Source organism: Dryobates pubescens, chromosome 26 (assembly GCF_014839835.1).
Source record: "Dryobates pubescens isolate bDryPub1 chromosome 26, bDryPub1.pri, whole genome shotgun sequence".
Classification (NCBI taxonomy): domain Eukaryota; kingdom Metazoa; phylum Chordata; class Aves; order Piciformes; family Picidae; genus Dryobates; species Dryobates pubescens.
The window spans coordinates 15,734,161-15,751,626 of NC_071637.1; the positions used below are offsets into that span (position 1 = coordinate 15,734,161).

Below are 17,466 nucleotides of genomic sequence, written 5' to 3' on the forward strand. Positions count from 1 at the left end.
CTGCCTGCCTGCCCCTGCACGCCGGCTGCCTGCCCCTGCCGCCCCCCTGCCCGCCGGCCCCTGCCCGCCGGCCCCTGCCCACCGGCTGCCTGCCTGCCGAGTGCTGCCCGCGGGGGCTCCCGCCCGCGGCTCCCCTCCCAGCTGCTGCTGCTGGGAGGACAAACTGGGGGCCTGGCAACGCTTTTGGTGCTTGGTCCTCCCTGCACAGAGGCTGGAAGGGACCTCAAGGAGCATCCAGTGGGTTCCTGCTCCCCCTTGGCTCTGGGCTGGGCGCTGCTGTGGGGAGGCAGGTTGGATGGCACAGGGGTGAGGAGCCCTTTCCTCTGCAGGTTGCCTTCTTCTCTGCCTCCTTTCCTCTGAAATCATGGAATTATAGAGCTGTCAGGCTTGGAAGGGAGCTCAAGGCTCAGCCAGTCCCAACCCCCTGCCATGGGCAGGGACACCTCACACTGCAGCAGGTTGCTCACAGCCACCTCCAGCCTGGCTGCAAACACCTCCAGGCAGGAGGCTGCCACCACCTCCCTGGGCAGCCTGTGCCAGGCTCTCACCACCCTCCTGGGCAACAACTTCTTCCTCACATCCAATCTTAATCTCACCACTTCTAGTTTTGCTCCATCCCCCCCAGTCCTATCCCTCCCTGACACCCTCCAAAGTCCCTCCCCAGCTTTCTTGGAGCCCCCTTCAGATCCTGGAAGGTCTCAATTAGGTCTCCTGGGAGCCTTCTCTTCTCCAGCCTGCACAACCCCAACTCCCTCAGCCTGTCCTCCTAGGAGAGGCGCCCCAGCCCCCTGCTCATCCTCACGGCACCCCAGCTGCTTTCTGGAGCCTCCTGCAGCAGCCACCCCTGGGCTGTGTCTCTGCTGAGCGCCTCCCGCGGGGCTGCTTCGGGCTGGCTCTGCGGGAGCAGGGCGCGCTGGGCGTGCCAGCTTCTCCAGGGGAGCTCTTCTGTGGAGGGCTGAGGAGTTGCTCCAGGAGGCATTTAGCAGTGCCCATCCTCTCCAGAACGTGTCACTTCAGTGGTGTTGACTCTGGGAAGTTCCTTCCCAAATATTGACACGGTGCTGGGAAATGCAAACAGCTGCGGAGCAGGAGCGGCAGCCTCTGCAAACCGCTAATCCCAGGCATTTGCAAATCCCACCCCTGGGGAAATGCCACTTCCTTGGCATTGCTCACTGCTGTGTTTGAAGGGTGGGGGGTTTCTTCTCATGCCCTGCTGTGGCAGTTGCAAGTTTTACTGGGCAGGCTCTCCGCTGCCTGTCGCAGCTCGGAGGGGAGCGGGAGAGCCGCGCCGGCGGCACCGAGCGTGGCCTTGGCTGTGCACAGCAAGGACAGAAAGGGATGGGGGGGAGGGGGGCGAACCAGGGAGCTGCTGGAGCATGGCACAGCAGAGAGGGCAAGCTGGGCACGTGGGTCAGTCTGCTGCCTCCTAGCTGGAGCTGCCAAGGGCGTTTTGTGCCGTGGGCTCACGGCCCGGTGCCTGCGGTCCCAGCGTGCTCGCCCCGCCGCGCTCACGCCACCCCGGGACACGCTCCTGCCCGTGAGGCTGCGGAGGCTGCAGCTGGGAGGAGAGCAAAGCAGCATGAGGGATGCAAGGGGACTGCATTGTTCTTTTCTCTTGCTTAGGTGTCTCCCTTCTGCCCTTGCAGGTCGATAGGCTGATGGAGCTGTATTTTAAGTACCTTGACGCGATGCAGGCAGCTGATAAGAAGATTGATGGCGAGAAGCACGTAGGTACTGCTGGGGGCTGGCCAGCTCCCGTCTCTGGCACCTCTCACAGGCCTGGCACAGCGCTTCTGGCTCAGCAGGTCACTCTGCTGAGCATCAGACCTCTGCCCCTACCCCTTCATTCTTGTTGCCCCACGCTCCAGCTTGCAGCAAAGCTCAGCCAGAATGGGCTGAGAGCTTCTTTGCAGCGAGTGCTCCTGGCCTTGCCTTAGAGGGAGGTTCTGAGCAGGGCCTAGCTCTGTGCTTCGGCTGGCCCCCACGGCTCCTTGGCTGCAGTCTGGCTTGCTTGGGCAGGTGGAGGCTGAGTGGAGTGCAGAGGGGCAATGGCATGATCATGGGGGGGTCTCTTGCCCTGCTCTGCAGAGCCCTGCTCGCTGCGAGAGCCTCTCCATTTGGAGCAGTGAGAGGAGGCTGCAGCCAAAGGCTCCTGAGCTCCCTGCCCGCCAGCCGCCAGTCTGAGTGCCACAAGCCCTGCTGCCACACCAAGCTTCTTGCAGCTGAAGCTGGAACAGACTTTTAGGAGGAGAGGAGCTGCAGGAGGCAGGAAGCAGCTTGCAGAGCTGTTAGGGAGCTTGGCTGGCTGCCTGCAGCTGGTCGGTGTCAGCCTGAGCAGGGCGCGAGGCTGAGCGCTGCCGACGGCCGCGAGCGCTGCAGGGGCTGCAGCCCCCTGCCAGGCACATGAGCAGCTGCCTGCCCGCTGCCAGGGCCTTCCTCTGGCCACAGGGACTAGTTCTGAAGGCATCAGAGCTCAGCAGTGCTGCTGCAGCTTCACAAATGGATGCTGGCCTGGAGCAAGCCAACCTCCAGCCCTTCCTGCTCCCTCTCTGCTCCCTTCGTCCCCAGGACAGAGCGAGAAGTGATTTCTGCTTCACAGTTCAGTGCTGGGCTGTGGGGTTGGGAACTCAAGCCCCAGTGGATTGTCCTGGCTCAGCTCAGGCTGCTCTGGAGCCTGAAAGGCAGAGTGCAGAGCTGCTCTCTGTGTCCTTCACCCAAAGAGATCCTGGTGCTAGCAGCTGAGGCAAGCAGCCAGCACAAAGCAGGGTGAAGGGGATGTGAAGAACTTGGTGTAGAAGCTCTTTGCTTAGTAGCATTTAACCCCTTCATGTTCTTCAGGAGCTGAAGAACCTCAGCTTCTTCTCCTGTGCCCAGCAAGTCAGTGGCTGGAGGAAGTGGAGCTGAGTTCTTCAGTCCTGGCAGAGCTCAGCAGGATGTGGTAGGACCAGCTCACAGGTGCAGGATGCTGGGCACCAGCTGTGTGAAACCAGATGTGGAGGCTCACCCCCAGCATGGCACAGCCCCAGAATTCGTGGCCTCCTTTGGAGCCTCTCCAGCAGCTCTTGTGCTGGGGGGCCCAGCACTGGAGGCAGTGCTGCAGGTGGGGTCTCATGAGAGCAGAGCAGAGGGGCAGAGCCTGGTGGTACTGCAGGTGCCATGTGAACCCCAGGAGTGAAGTCTACATGAGCCCCCCCAGCACCCAGTGCCCATCCTAGCCCCTTCCTCAGAGGCTTTATTTAATGAGACCTGGGAAGCATCTTGCCCCCCTCTCCAATCCAGTTCTGGTAGGAAAGGGTGCAGGATCCTTTGGCTTTTGCCTGCCTCTGGCAGGGGGTGGGGGGGAGAGGTGGGGGGCAGGAACCTTCCTGATCTCTGAGAGTGGCAGGAAGAGGCAGGAGATGGTTCCATGTATTTATAGCTGCACAGAAAATTGTGCTCAGCAGGTTGGTTGGGTGAAATGTTCTCAGCAGACACTTGGTGCTGTAATGACTTACAAATCACATGCTAATTGTGCTACAGGTGAGGCACTCCAGCCTTGGAGGGGGGGAGGTGGAGCTCTGAGTGTGGCAGCAGTGGCCACAGAGCAGGAGAGCTGCCACTGGAGTTGGTCTCAGAGACCAAAGTGCCTGGACCTGTTCTTAGGGCAGGGCACAGGGGAGAGGGACAGACCCTGTCCCCAGTGTGGCTGGGTTGGCCCTGCTGCCCCTCAGGCTTTGCTGGGCTTGAGCTCTGAACTTTGTTGCTGAGTCTGGTGGCTCTGCAGGTGTCACAGCTGCCCTCAGGTGATGCCCTTTCCTGGTGGTGAAGCTGAGCTCAGGCTCAGCAGGAGCTGCAGTTCCCTTTCTCCTGACTCAGAAGCCATCCTGGGCTTCCTAGCCATCAGGGTGAGCTTTGCAGCTCCTGCAGGCTGCTGGCTCAGCTCACAACTTCAAGTTGTTTGTGCTTGTAAGGCAGAAATGAGGAAAGCTCTGCCCACAGCAGAGGCCTCTGATGGCTTCTTGTGTGGCTCTGGGAGCTTTGTGGTCACCTTGGTGTGACCTGGGTGCCTGCCAGCTGGGTGACCTGCCCAGGGCTCAGTCCTGGCTCTGCTGTGTTTCAAGGAGCATGGTGGTGACTGAGGAGACCACGAGGTCTGCAGCCTCTGCATGTGGGAGAGGCTCCTGGGGGGGTGGGTGGCACAGCTCCTGGGGGGGTGGGTGGCACAGCTCCTGGGGGGATGGGTGGCACAGCTCCTGGGGGGTGGGTGGCACAGCTCCTGGGGGGATGGGTGGCACAGCTCCTGGGGGGTGGCTGTGAGCTGGAAGCAGCTGGTCCTGGGCACTCCTCCTTACAGCAGTCTGACTTCCCCCAGGGCTTCTGCTTGCTCTTCTCCTGTTGGAGGTGTTGGTTGCTGTCCCCTCTGTGGCCTTTTTGACCCAGAGCTTAGTGGTGCCCTTGAGCTCTCTGCCTGTGGTCTGAAAGCAGCTCCTGAGCCTGGCTGCTGCCAGGGTGCTGGAGATGATGGGTGCCCAGCCCTGCTCTGCCCAGCCCTGCTGTGTGCTGGGGAAGGCTGGTGGGGCAGGAAGGAGCAGGATGTGGAGGATCCTTTGTGCAGAGCAGGTGTGATCTGTGCACAGCAGTGGCAGAGCCACTGTCTGCAGGCTTCCAGGCTCCACCTGACACCTCCAGGCCTGTCAGTCCTGCCTCATTAGTGTGGGAGAAGCTCATTTTAGCTTCACAGAAGCCCATCTTAGTGCTGTCTTCTCCCATCAGTGAGGGGCAGCTCAGCAGGGAGTGCTGGCAGATTAGAAATGGCACCTGAGTGCTCGTTTGCAGGTGAGCACCTTGACAGCTTGGAAGGGGAGGCAGGGTGGCAGGGTGGCTGTTTGGTGCTGGCTGGCAGAGAGGTTGGCATTCCCAGGGTGGCTGTGCTTAGAAACAAAACCCACAGCAGGCTGCGAGCTGCAGGCTGCGAGCTGCAGGCTGCTCCTGGCCTGGCCTCTCTCGGAGCTGCTTTGCCTGGCTGCTGCCTCTCTGCAGGGAGAGGTCAGGGACCCAGCTGGGAGCAGGGTGCAGAGCAGACCCCAGCTTTGTGCCCTGCTCTGGGGGTTTGGGGGGGTCAGGGTTCTGCCCTGTGGGTGTTTGTCTGCTCAGGCTGTGGGGAGGAGAAGGCAGCGAGGCAGGGGGCAGCAGCTCAGGAGCTGTCCTGGCACTGCTTGGGTGTCTCAGGCAGTGCTTCCCAGCTCTTGCCAGCCAGACTCAGCACGGGGGAGAGTCCAGACTGATCCTTTGGGCTGGAAGAGACCTTTAAGGTCATTGAGGCCAAGCATTACCTGACCCTGCCAAGCCCGGTGCCAGCCTCTGCCCCTGCTCTGCTCAGGTTCGAGCCATGTGGGGTGGGCAGAGTGGATTTGTCTTTGAAGTGGCAGGCTCTCCCCTGCCAGCTCTGCCCAGCTGCTGGGAAGGGCCCTGTGAGGGCATCCTGACAGCTGCTGTGCCCCTGGCAGGACATGGTGAGGAGGGGAGAGATCATCGACGACGACATGGAGGAGGAGTTCTACCTGCGCCGCCTGGACGCCGGCCTCTTCGTCCTGCAGCTCATCTGCTACATCATGGCAGAGATCTGCAATGCCAACGTCCCCCAGGTGAGCACAGGGCTCCAAGGCCTTGCAGATGCAGCCCCAGGGAAGGCTCTCCTCTGCCTTCCCCCTCAGGCAGGACCCCTCCTGTGGCTCAGTCCCTGCGGCTCCAGCCAGGGACAGGAGGAGGCCTGGGCGGGGGCTGCGGGGGTGAGGTCCTGCAGCCTGCCCTGAGTGAGGCCCCAGGCAGAAGGGGGAGGGCCCTGGGTGAGCCCTGTCAGAAGGGACCATGCCCTGGGGGTGCTGGGGGAGGAGAAGCTCAGCAGGAGCCAGCAGGGAGCACTTGCAGCCCAGAGAGCCAAGCAGAGCCTGGGCTGCAGCAAGAAGTGTGGCCAGCAGGGCCAGGGAGGGGATTCTGCCCCTCTGCTCCACTCTGCTGAGCCCACAGCTGCAGCTCTGGGGCCAGTTCTGGAGCCTCTACTGCAGGAAAGGTCTGGAGAGGCTGGAAGGTGTCCAGAGAAGGGCCAGGAGGAGGAGCAGAGGGCTGGAGCTGCTCTGCTGTGAGAACAGACTGAGGGAGTTGGGGTTGTGCAGGCTGGAGAGGAGAAGGCTCCCAGGAGACCTCATTGTGGCCTTCCAGGATCTGCAGGGGGCTCCAAGAAAGCTGGGGAGGGACTCTTGAGGGTGTCAGGGAGGGATAGGACTGGGGGGGATGGAGCAGAACTGGAAGTGGGGAGATTGAGATTGGCTGTGAGGAAGAAGTTGTTGCCCAGGAGGGTGGTGAGAGCCTGGCACAGGCTGCCCAGGGAGGTGGTGGAAGCCTCCTGCCTGGAGGTGTTTGCAGCCAGGCTGGAGGTGGCTGTGAGCAACCTGCTGTGGTGTGAGGTGTCCCTGCCCATGGCAGGGGGTTGGCACTGGCTGAGCCTTGAGCTCCCTTCCAAGCCTGACAGCTCTGTGGCAGGCCCAGAGTGCAGCAGGTGACTTTGCTTCTCCTCCTGTGCCCCCCAGGTTCGGCAGAGAGTCCACCAGATCCTCAACATGAGAGGCAGCTCCATCAAGATTGTCAGGCACATCCTGAAGGGTGAGTTGAGCTGAGCTGCTCCTGTGCCTGCCTCAGCTCTGCCAGGGACAGCTTGGCCATCACTGGGCAGAAGCAGCCTTCCTGTCCTTCCCCTCGGCTCCCTGAGCACCTTGGGGCAGCAGCTGTGAGCTCGAGGCCTTGCTGGGCCCCCTGGTAGGAGGCAGCTGTGACCCTGGAGCTGGGGCAGACTGCCTGCTGCTGGCCCTGGGGCATCACTGGCTGCTGAGTCAGTGCTGGAGGGGGAGTGGGGAGGCTCCTCCTGCACTCCCATGGCTCCACACTTCAGCAGCTGCACTGTGTCCGTGTCCATGGTGTGTTTGTCTCCCTCTTAGTGTCAGATTACCCTGGATTATGGCATTAGCTCTGCATCTGCATCCCCCTTGAAGCCACTGCTTGCTATTGTTAATGCCTGTGCTGGAGCAGAGCAGTGCCTGTCTGAGCTGTGCCCTGCTCTCCTTCAGCAGAGGGCAGGGCTGGCTCTGTGCCCACAGCCCCTGAGCTGTGAGGCTGAGCTCGAGCTGGGGGGCTGCTGCTGCTGCCCCCTCCTTTAGCAGGGGGTCCTGTGGGCCCTGTGCTGGCTTTGGTGGGGGGAGAGGACTCCAGGAGCAGCCTTTGGACTCCAGCTGAAGGTGTTCCCCCACCAGAGCAGTTGGACACTTGGGATCATCTGCCAAGGGAAGCAGTGGAGGCCTGGGGCAGTTGGGAGGCTCAGCCTGACAGGGTGCTGAGCCACCTCGTTTCCAGCACCCAGAGAGCTTGGATCAGGTGATCCCTGGGGGCTCCCTTCCAGCCTGGCACTCTGGGCTCTCCATTGCTGGAAAGAGAGGAGGGTTGGCAGCAGCCCCAGGGCTCTCTGCTTGCTGTGGCAGTGATGCTCTCCTGGCCCTCCCTTCCCCACCCAGCGCTGGCAGGGGCAGGCAGCTTGGTTCTCTTGCAGATCCCAGCAGTTTTCTCTCCTCCTCCCATAAGCAGGACAGAAAGGGACCAGAAGGATGGCTGCTGGGGTGGAGTTCAGGAGGGACTGCTGCTGCTGGGGGGGTCCCTGCAGCTGGAGGGGATCTCTGGCCCTTGTCCTGTGCCAGCAGGTGCCTGCTGCTGCTGCCTGCTGCTGCTGCTGCCTGGGCCACTGGGCAGGGCATCTTCTCTGCTCTTAATTCTGACAGCTCCTGCCCCCACACTGCCCACTGCCAGCTTGGGGGGTGGCTCACACCTGTGCTGGGGCTCCAAGGCCTTGGGAGTGACAGTCCCCTGGCTGTGTTCCCTCACCTGGGTGTCTCTGGTGCCTTGCTGTCCACACTGAGCCAGAGGTGGCAGCAGCAAGGTCTCATCTGATCCTTCCTCTGGCAGATGCTGACCTGCACTCTGCAGCTTCCTTGCTGGTTTTGCTGTGCCCTGCAAGCTGTGGGCCTGTGGCAGGCACTCAGCACTGACCCCTTCTGTGCCCCAGGAGGCCACCTCTGGCTTGTCCACGGTGCAGGGGGTGGCTCCAGGGCTTGGGGCTTGCAGAGACCTTTGCCATCACCCTTGGCAGTGACCTGGGGACTAAATGTGGTGGTGGGCACTGGTGAAGGGCTACAGGGGGGCCCAGCAGGTCCCTGCCAGGCAGGAGCAGCACTGAGCTCATCTGCAGCCTGTGCTGGGGGAAGTTGGAGCCTGTCAGGGTCCAGGGCTCCTCCTGGATTGATTGGAGCCTGTCAGGGTCTAGGGCTCCTCCTGGATTGATTGGAGCTTGCCAGGGTCCAGGGCTCCCTGTGGCTTCAGCAGCTTCCAGCAGGAGGGACAGAGGCCCCAGCAGCTGCCTCTGCAGGAGCTGCTCCTGGGCACAGCCTGGCTGCTTGGGGGCAGCTTGCTTGTGGCCCCTGGAAGCCTCTCAGGGTTGGGTGGGTTTTGGGGGGCACTCCTTGGGGATTCCCAGAAGGGACCTGGGGTCTGTGGGGCTCTCTCCCAGGTGGCTGAGAGAGAGAGGCCTGGAGCCTGGGCTGGGCAAGCTTGCAGGGCACTTCCCACCTTGCTGGGTGGTTCTTTGCCTCTGGCTCCCTGCCCTGCTCCTGCTGAGGGCTGTGGGCCCTGGGTTTTTGCATGCTAATGAGCTGCTGGCTCTTTAGTTGGAGTTTTATGGCCTACATATTCTCCATGTTTCTCTGGCAACCTGACAGCTGATGGATCCCTGGGGGGTTGCTCAGGATTGTTTCTGATGCAAGCCAGGGAGCAAGGCCATTTCCTTGGGGGGGGGAGGAGGGGGCAGGCAGGGGCTGGAGGCTCTTTGTGGAACAGAATTCACCAGCTTGGAAAAGACCTCAGAGATCACCAAGTCCAAGCTCTCCCCCAGCACCTTCTGATCAGCTCAGCCATGGCTCCAAGGGCCTCAGCCAGGCTCTTCCTAAACACCCCCAGGGATGGGGACTCCACCACCCCCCTGGGCAGCACATCCCCAGGGCCAATCTCTCTGGGAAGAACTTTCTCCTCACTTCCAGCCTGAACCTCCCCTGGCACAGCTTGAGACTGTGTCCTCTTGTTCTGCTGCTGGGTGCCTGCCTGGGAGAAGAGCCCAACCCCCACCTGGCTCCAACCTCCCTTCAGGGAGTTGCAGAGAGCAAGAAGGTCTCCCCTGAGCCTCCTCCTCTGCAGGCTAAGCAACCCCAGCTCCCTCAGCCTCTCCTCACAGGGCTGTGCCCCAGACCCCTCCCCAGCTTTGTTGCCCTTCTCTGGACACCTTCAAGTCTCTCAATGTCCTTCTTGAACTGAGGGGCCCAGAACTGGCCACAGGACTCCAGGTGGGGCCTGAGCAGTGCTGAGCACAGGGCAGGATGAGCTCCCTGCTCCTGCAGCTGGCCAGGCCTCCCACAGCTCCTGCTCTGGAGGGCCAAGCAGTGCTTGCAAGGCACAGCTGGAGAGGGGAATAGGGGAGAGGAGAGGGGAGGGGAGGAGAAGAGAAGAGGGGAGAGGGAAGGGAAGGGAAGGGAAGGGAAGGGAAGGGAAGGGAAGGGAAGGGAAGGGAAGGGAAGGGAAGGGAAGGGAAGGGAAGGGAAGGGAAGGGAAGGGAAGGGAAGGGAAGGGAAGGGAGAGGACCATGCTGGCTTTGGTCCATGGTCCCTCCTGTGCAGGTTTTCCACCTCCCAGTATCCATCTCAGGCTCCAGTGTTTCCCCATCGATTTTCCACTGCTCCCTAACCATTGTGTTTTGGCTAATGAGGCAGAAACCAATTCTGGGTCCTTGCTGCAGCTGCAGCAGTTGCTGAGCCCTGGTTAAGTGCTGGCAGGGGCAGCTTACCTTGGGTTGTTTTTGGGGGGGGGGGGGGTTCGGGGTGCTGTTTCACTGAGTGAACAGGATTTGTCCCAGAGGCCCTGGCAAGGAGCTTGGCTGGTTGTACTGGAGAGAGGGGAGAGGAGGGGAAGGGAGAGGAAAGGAGGGGAAGGGAGAGGAAAGGAGGGTAGAGGAGATGGAGAGGGAGGAGAGGAGAGGGAGAGAGTGGAGAGGAGAGGGGAGGGGAGGGGAAGAGGAGATGGAGAGGGGAGGAGAGAGGAGAGGGGAGAGAGAGGAGGAGAGGAGAGGGGAGGGGAGAGAGGGGAGGGGGAGGGGGAGAGAGGGGAGGGGGAGGGGGAGAGAGGGGAGAGAGAGGAGAGGGGCAGAGAGAGGCTGCAGAGGGCAGTGAGCCTCCCGCGCCAGGCCCCCTCCGGCCCCGCTGCCCTCGGCAGTGCCCTCCCCGAGCAGCCTGGGCTGGGGCTCAGGGGCAGGCAGTGCTGCTGAGCACAGCAGCAGTGAAGCAAACTTCCTGCAGCAGCTCCCATTCAGAGGCTGAGCAGGAGCTGCTCTGTTTGCTCAGGGAGAGGCGGTGAGGAGGTGGAGGCTGGGGGACTACCCAGGCAGCCTGCTCCTGATTCACTCAGATCTGCTCAGCTCCTTGCTCCTGCAGCTCCAGGGCTGTCTGCCTCTGCTTCCTGCCCTGCTTCCTGCCCTGCTTCCTGCCCTGCTTCCTGCCTCTGCTTCCTGCCCTGCTTCCTGCCCTGCTTCCTGCCCTGCCTCTGCTTCCTGCCTCTGCTTCCTGCCTCTGCTTCCTGCCCTGCCTCTGCTTCCTGCCTCTGCTTCCTGCCTCTGCTTCCTGCCTCTGCTTCCTGCCTCTGCTTCCTGCCTCTGCTTCCTGCCCTGCTTCCTGCCCTGCTTCCTGCCCTGCTTCCTGCCCTTCCTTTGCTTCCTGCCCTTCCTTTGCTTCCTGCCCTTCCTTTGCTTCCTTCCCTTCCTTTGCTTCCTGCCCTGCCTCTGCTTCCTTCCCTTCCTTTGCTTCCTGCCCTGCCTCTGCTTCCTGCCCTGCTTCCTGCCCTGCCTCTGCTTCCTTCCCTTCCTTTGCTTCCTGCCCTGCCTCTGCTTCCTTCCCTTCCTTTGCTTCCTTCCCTTCCTTTGCTTCCTTCCCTTCCTTTGCTTCCTGCCCTGCCTCTGCTTCCTGCCCTGCCTCTGCTTCCTGCCCTGCCTTTGTTGTGCTCTCTGTGTCTCTTTTGAAAGCATCTTTGAGCATTCAGGTTGTGGTGACAGGAGGGAGGGAGCTGCCAGCTCCCAGGGAGTGCCAGGGAAGAGGGCAGCAGTGGAGGTGTTTGGTGGCTTGGCTGTGGGCATGGGTGGGCAAAGCCTTGGTCAGGGTCTGGTAGCCCCTGCCTGAAGGCAGGGAGGGGGGTTGGGGGTTCAGGCTGCATGAAACGCTCTGGTAGAGGGGGGAGCTGGGCTGGGCTTGGCAGAGATCCTCCCTCAGGATGCTTGGGCAGCAGAGAGGTTAAAGGCCAGGCCAGGAATGTTGGACAGTTGGGTAAGAGCCCTCAGCCCCTCCTGGCCTATGCTCAGTGTTAAAGGGACCTGGGGAGCCGGTGGTTGTCCAGGAGGGTCTGGACCCCTGGGGCTGAGAGGGGCCAGAGGTGGCCCTGTCCAGTCCAGAGAGCAGCTAGGAGAGGCTCAGGCCCTGCTGACTGCAGAAGCTCCCAGTGAGGGCTCAGGAGGTGTTTGTGGTGCAGAGCTTGGACCCTGGGGGCGAGGAGGAGAGCTCTGGGATGCTCCTTGAGCCAAATCCCCATCCAGGGGGGGAGCAGCCTGGGGCTGCACCTGCAGGAGGAGCTGCCTGGCCCTCAGCAAGAGCCTGCTCCAAGGCTGTTCTGTCTCTGCTTTCCCTCACAGAGTATGCAGAGAACATTGGGGATGGGAAGAACCAGGAGTTCCGGGAGAGTGAGCAGAAGAGGATCCTGGACCTGCTGGAGAACTTCTGAGGGCTCAGGAGCAGAGTCCCTGTGCTGGGTTTGGCTGCCCCCTCCCTGCCCACAGAGCTGTGGCTCCTGCTGCCCCCTCCTCCAGCCCTGCCTGCCCCATGCAAGAGCTGTTTCTGTGAAACTGCTTCTGAGGGGGGGTGGGGGTATTAAAGATGCTTTGTGGGGTTTGTAGCTCCTGCTCTGGTGTTTGTGCTGGGGGGGAGGTGGCAGGAGGGCAGCTCAAGGTGTTCCATTCTCTGTTTGGTTTGCCTTCCCCCCCTGGAGCCAAGCTGCTGTGTGAGGCAGCACAGAGTGTGGGGGACAGAGGTGGGAGGGGGAGCCCCAGAGAGCTCAGGGGGCTGTGTGCAGGTCACTGCAGGCTGAGTGTGCAGCCCCCAGCCCCTGCTGGCCTGGGCAGGCTGGGGGAGGCCAGTTCAGCTCTTCTGCAGCAGCAGAGTGGGCTCAGGGGGTCAGCACATTGGCCATGCCTGGCAGGCCCTCCCACAGGGGAGCTGGAATGGAGGCAGGGCTGGCACAGGCTGCCACCCACCCTGGCCCAAGGGGGTGCTGGAGTGAGCCTGCCCAGGGTGTGCCCAGAGCCAGCAGGGAGAGGAGGAGTCAGTGAAATGCCCAAAGCCCACTGGCTGCCTTGGCACTTGGGTTCAGGTCTGGGCTGTGCTCCTGCTGCAGGGTCCTGGTTCCTGAGCTGGGCTCTGGAGCTCAGCAGCAGCAGAGGAACTTCCCCACCCCTCCCTCCTGCAGCCTTCTGCACCTCACACTGGGGGCTGCAGGGAGCCCCAGGGCTTTGCCTTTGGCTGGACTGCAGCAGGCAGGGCACTGCTGCTGCTCTGCTGCCTTCTGCTCTGGGGGTGCAGCTCCAGCTGCCTGCTCCCCAGACCCCACTGCCCCTCAGCTCCAGCTGGGCCGAGGAGGCACTGAGACCATTCCTCCCCCCCCCCCCCCCACACACATCCTTTGCTCTGCTGGAGTTGATGACAGTCAGCAGCCAGCAGCACAGCAGCTCCAGCAGGCTGGGCCTTGCCTAATTTAGGGAGATTTGCATGCTGGCAGCATTCATTTTTTATCTCCCCAGAAAAATGCATTGTCAGGGAAGCTCAGAGGCTGCCTTCAGTCATGGCTGCCTGGCTCTGCTGGCCTGGTGCTATCAAAGGCTCTTCTGCAGGGGCTCAGGGTGGAAGTTGTGGCTTCAGCAGCCACAGAGAGCTGCACAAACACTTTCTCCTCTGGTGCAGAAGTTGGTTGAATTCCTCCTTCCTTTCTCCTCTTTTCAGCCTGCTTCCTTAGAGCTGCTTTTGGGGGGGATGGGGGGGTGTTTGTGGTGTGGTTTAGCTCTCAGCTGTGTTCAGTTCTTTGCTTTACCTGAGCCTGGGGGTTGTGCCCTTCCTGCCCCACAGGCCTGGGGGATTTGTGGGCTCAGAGCTGGTCTCAGGTGGTCCTCATCTCCCAGGGTGTGAAAAAGCTGAGGGGAAGGGAGGGCTTGAGGCAGAGCAGGAAGGGGATTGACTGTGGAGCAGCTTCAGCTGAAAAGTAGGAGCCAGGTACCTGGGGAAAGGGGCAGGGAGGGTCTGGAGAATGGTTCTGCAGAGGGTGTGAGCAGGAGGTGAGGTTTCCGTCCTCAGGTCCTGCCCCTGCTCTGGTGTCACTGCCTCTGCCACAGGCCTGGGGCTGTCCTGGTGCAGCTCACTGAGCTCTGGGGGCTCTGTGGTGCTCAATGGCAGCACTGAGCCAGCTCCCTGCAGTGTGGGGACCCTGCAGTGTGGGGACCCTGCAGTGTGGGGACCCTGCAGTGGTGTCTGGTGGGGTGAAAATGCCTCCTGGGAGGCTGCTTCAGCTTGGAGACCCTTTGGGGCAGAAACTGTGCCTCATGTCCAGCCTGAACCTCCCCTGGGGCAGCTTGAGGCTGTTGCCTCTTGTTCCTTGAGAGAAAAGACCAAGCCCCACCTGGCTCCAACCTCCTCTCAGGGAGCTGTACAGAGCCTCAGGGTCTCCCCTCAGCCTCCTTCTCTCCAGGCTGAACACCCCCAGCTCCCTCAGCTGCTCCTCCCCAGCCCTGCTCTCCAGAGCCCTGGAACTCAAGTGTGGGGAGATGCCAAACCCTTGCCAGGGCAGCAGGAGCAGAGGCTGGGCAGTGGGGCTGAGGCAGGGCATGAGGCTGCTGCCCCAACTGCTGCCCACTCTCAGTGCCAGGCTGGGCACTGAGGCAGTGGAGTGTGGGCAGAGACCTGACTGCATCACACCAGGCCCTGTCTCCTTGTCTCTGATTGTAAACAGATTTGACTAAAGAGGGGAATTAGAAGTTAATTAGAAGCAACATGATGGATGAGGCACTCTGGTGCTGGGGAGGCAGGACACTGGAGCTCCAGGAGAGGGGAGGGGGCTCTGCAGCAGGAGCTCACCCTTCACCCCACAATCCCCCTGGCAGAGGGCTTTGGGGTGTGGGGTTTTGTCCCCCAGGAGGGGATGTGAGCTCCTCTCCTGATCCCAGTCAGGTAGTGGGTGCCTGAGGCTGCTGAGCACCAGCACAGGGGTTGGCAAGAGGCAGAGCAGCAAGGGAGGGGGAGAGGCAGTCCCTGGTTTCTGGGGCCGCTGGGCTCTGTGCTCACCCCGGTGGGCTCTGGCCAGGCCGGGCTCTGTTGGGGTGAATCCTGGGGGCAGCCAGGGTGAGAAGGAGGCGGCAGAGGGAGGGGGAGAGCGGCCCCGCGGTGGGCAGTGGGGCAGGGCCCCGGGGGAGGTGTCTGATCCCAGCCGCAGCAGGGGAGCTGCCGGCCCGGCGGGGAGGCAGGAGCCGGGCACCTTCCCCTGGCACCTTCCCCTGGCACCTTCCCCTGGCACCCTCCTCACCGCGCCGCTGGATCCAGCTTCAGCTCCCCGAGCAGGGAACGAGGGGCGGCGGTGGGGGCTGAGGGACGGCTCCTGCCGGGACGGCTCCTGCCGGGACGGCTCCTGCCGGGACGGCTCCTGCCGGGACGGCTCCGGGGCCCCGGCTGAGCTGAGTGCGAGGAGGCAGCCTCGGAGCTGCAGCAACCCTGCAGGCTTCCTCGCACGGCAGTAACTGACCCGGAGGGGGAAGGGCTGCAGGCCCTGGGGCTTTTGGGGTTGGTTTTGGGGGTTGGGGGGAGGTTAGATTTGTCTTTTTTTTTGGTTCTTAAAGGGTTTGGGGAGAGGGAACTTGCCCAAGGGACTGAAACCTGCCCCAGCTCTCCTCTCCGTCGGGGAGCTGCCGGTGAGTCGTGCCCAGCAGGAGGGAGCTGATGGGCTGGGAGTGGGCACGAATCTTCCTCTGCAGAAGTCATCCACCTCAAGTGGTTCTTCTTCTTCTGAATTGCCTGCTCTGGGATCACCTTCTGTGGGGCTGGGCGAGAGACCTGTGGCTCCCAAAGCTCTGTGTGCTGGGGGGGAGGTTCCCACCACCAACCCCCAGGGCTGAGGGCTGGGTACAAGGGGCTGCAGCTGTCCCTGAGCTGGGCAAGGGGGACAGAGCCAGTGGGCTTCTGTGCCCCAGGGGTGCTCATCCCATCTGCCCAGCCCCAGTGCCGCTCAAAACAGGCCATGCCACCTGGAGGGGCACCAGGAGCCCTCGGTGGCGCTGGGACCTGCTCCTAGCGGCCGCTGGGGCTGGGGCAGGGCTCCCGAGGCTGCCTGCCTGCTGGGCTGGTTTCTGGGGGGCTGTTTGGGTGCTGGGGGGTGGGGTGGGCTGTTTGCTCCCCTGGGTGAGGTTTCAGGGGGTGCTGTGGTGGCTGGGCTGGGCTGGGGGGGGAGGCTGGAGGGCAGGCTGTCGGCAGCCTCGCTCTGCCGCGGCGCACGCAGGCCTTTGCCAACACTCTCATAAGGCAGGGATGCCAACCCGGGGCTCTGGGAGGGAATCCTTTTCTACAGGCACGGGCAAGCCTCGAAACAAGGCTCAGAAACGAGCTGGGCTGTCGCTGGGGAGGGTGCTTGTGCTGCCTGTCAGAGAGAGGAACAGCCAGATCCGCTCTGCCCGGCCGCCGCGGGGGCCGGCGTCGCCTCTCGGGCCTGGGGAGGGCTCGGGGGGTGACCCCGCAGCTGGTGGGGCCCTGGGGGGCTGGGACCGGCTGCCCCTGGGGCAGCACTGGGGGCAAAAGTGGCTGTGGGCAGGGTGGGGGCAATGGGGAGCAGAGAGCAAGCGTCCCACTGAGCCCTAGGGTTGGGGGCTGCTGAGCCTCGGGGTGCCCCTGGGCTGAGCCCCCAAAGGGTGAGAGTCAAAGTAAGGCAGGAGGCAGCCTCAGCTCTTCAGGAGCTAAGGGGCTGGGGAGGTCTCTGCATGCCATGAGCTGAGGATGCAGGGCCTGGGTGGCTCTGCCATCGCTTGGGCTGTGTCAGAACGAACCAAGCAGCGTTTGGGTGGCACCAGGGAGGACTGACCCAATTCAGGCTGCCTCTGGGTGTCTTTGGGGAGTGCCAGGCTGGGGCTGTGTCGCTGGGGGACAGTCCCTGTGCCCCAGCCACAATGAAAGGCTCCTCCCAGCTGCCCTCTGGGGCCTCCTGGGCCCCAAACAAGGCAGTCCCTGGGAGGTGGCAGTGATGGGGCGACATCCCCTTCACCCTTCCAACCTCTCATCCAACTCGGAGCTCTGCTGCCAGCTCCAGCTCCACAGCCTCACTGTGGCACCCAGCAGATGGGCAGACACCTGGGAGCCTGGTGGGTGCATGGGGGGGGGGTGGCACAGGCTGCCAGGCTGGTGCCACCCCGAGCAGAACCAGCAGCGCACGTGGGACGAGGCAGCAGGAGGAGAACCCGGTGCCAATGGAGACAAAGAACATCTCATCCTCAAGAGCCAGCCCCTGGGCAGGTACAGCTGGAACAGGAGCCCTGAGAGGGAGGCTCCAGCTCTTGCAGAGCAGCGGAGAAGGGACCTTGACAGGCAGCAAGCGCTGGCGTCTGGCTGCTCTGGGAGCCTCTGCTGCTGCCTCTGTGTGTCAGCCACGTCCTCCCCCGGCCCTGTCAGAGGCGTGGGGCTGTGGCAGCTGGCAGCAGCAGCTCTGGGCCCTTTGCTGATGAATTCGAACTGAGGAGGAAAATGAAACCTTCCACATGTGCCTGAGTCTGTGGCTGCTCAGCTCTCCCCCGCTCGCTGGGCTCCTGCACAGACCTGCTGTCCCTTTGTCATCTGCTGGGGATGGGACTTGCTTCAGGCCCTGCAGCCAGAGGTGGTCCCAGCTCCCAGAGTGGTTCCTGCTCTGCACTGCCTCGTGGCAGGATCTCAGCACCTCTGGGGCAGGTGGAGGTCCCGGCAGGTTCCAGCCCCCGTGCTGCAGTGTGGGAGCTGGGATGGGGCCAGCAGCCTGAGCTCAGGATGTATGATCCCTGCTGGGTGCTGCCCCCAGCTCCCAGCCTGGCTGCACCCAGGGTGGGCCCTTCACACGGTGGGGCTGCCAGGGCTGAAGATACTGTTTGTGGGTCCCATCTCAACGTGGGTTCAGTCAGCAGCTGGTGGTAGAGAGCAGCCCTCAGGCCATGCAGCAGCCACGGGGGTCTGGGCAGCCCTGGGAGCTGGGGCTCACTGCTGCTTGGTCTTTGCTGCTTCTCCCTATTGCACTTCATTCTGTCCCTGAACCTCA

The 17,466-nt window shown here is 62.6% G+C and overlaps 1 protein-coding gene across 1 annotated transcript in view; it reads left to right on the top strand.

Moving 5' to 3' along the window:
- Window positions 1–12,046, top strand: part of CTNNBL1 (catenin beta like 1) — a 58,316-nt gene extending 46,270 nt beyond the window's left edge. Inside the window, exons 13-16 of the mRNA XM_009901791.2 lie at window positions 1,647–1,727; window positions 5,487–5,624; window positions 6,567–6,639; window positions 11,798–12,046. Coding sequence (XP_009900093.1) covers window positions 1,647–1,727; window positions 5,487–5,624; window positions 6,567–6,639; window positions 11,798–11,886 — 381 coding nt within the window. The 3' untranslated portion in view covers window positions 11,887–12,046. The remainder of the gene's footprint in view (window positions 1–1,646; window positions 1,728–5,486; window positions 5,625–6,566; window positions 6,640–11,797) is intronic.
- Window positions 12,047–17,466: the final 5,420 nt, after the last annotated feature.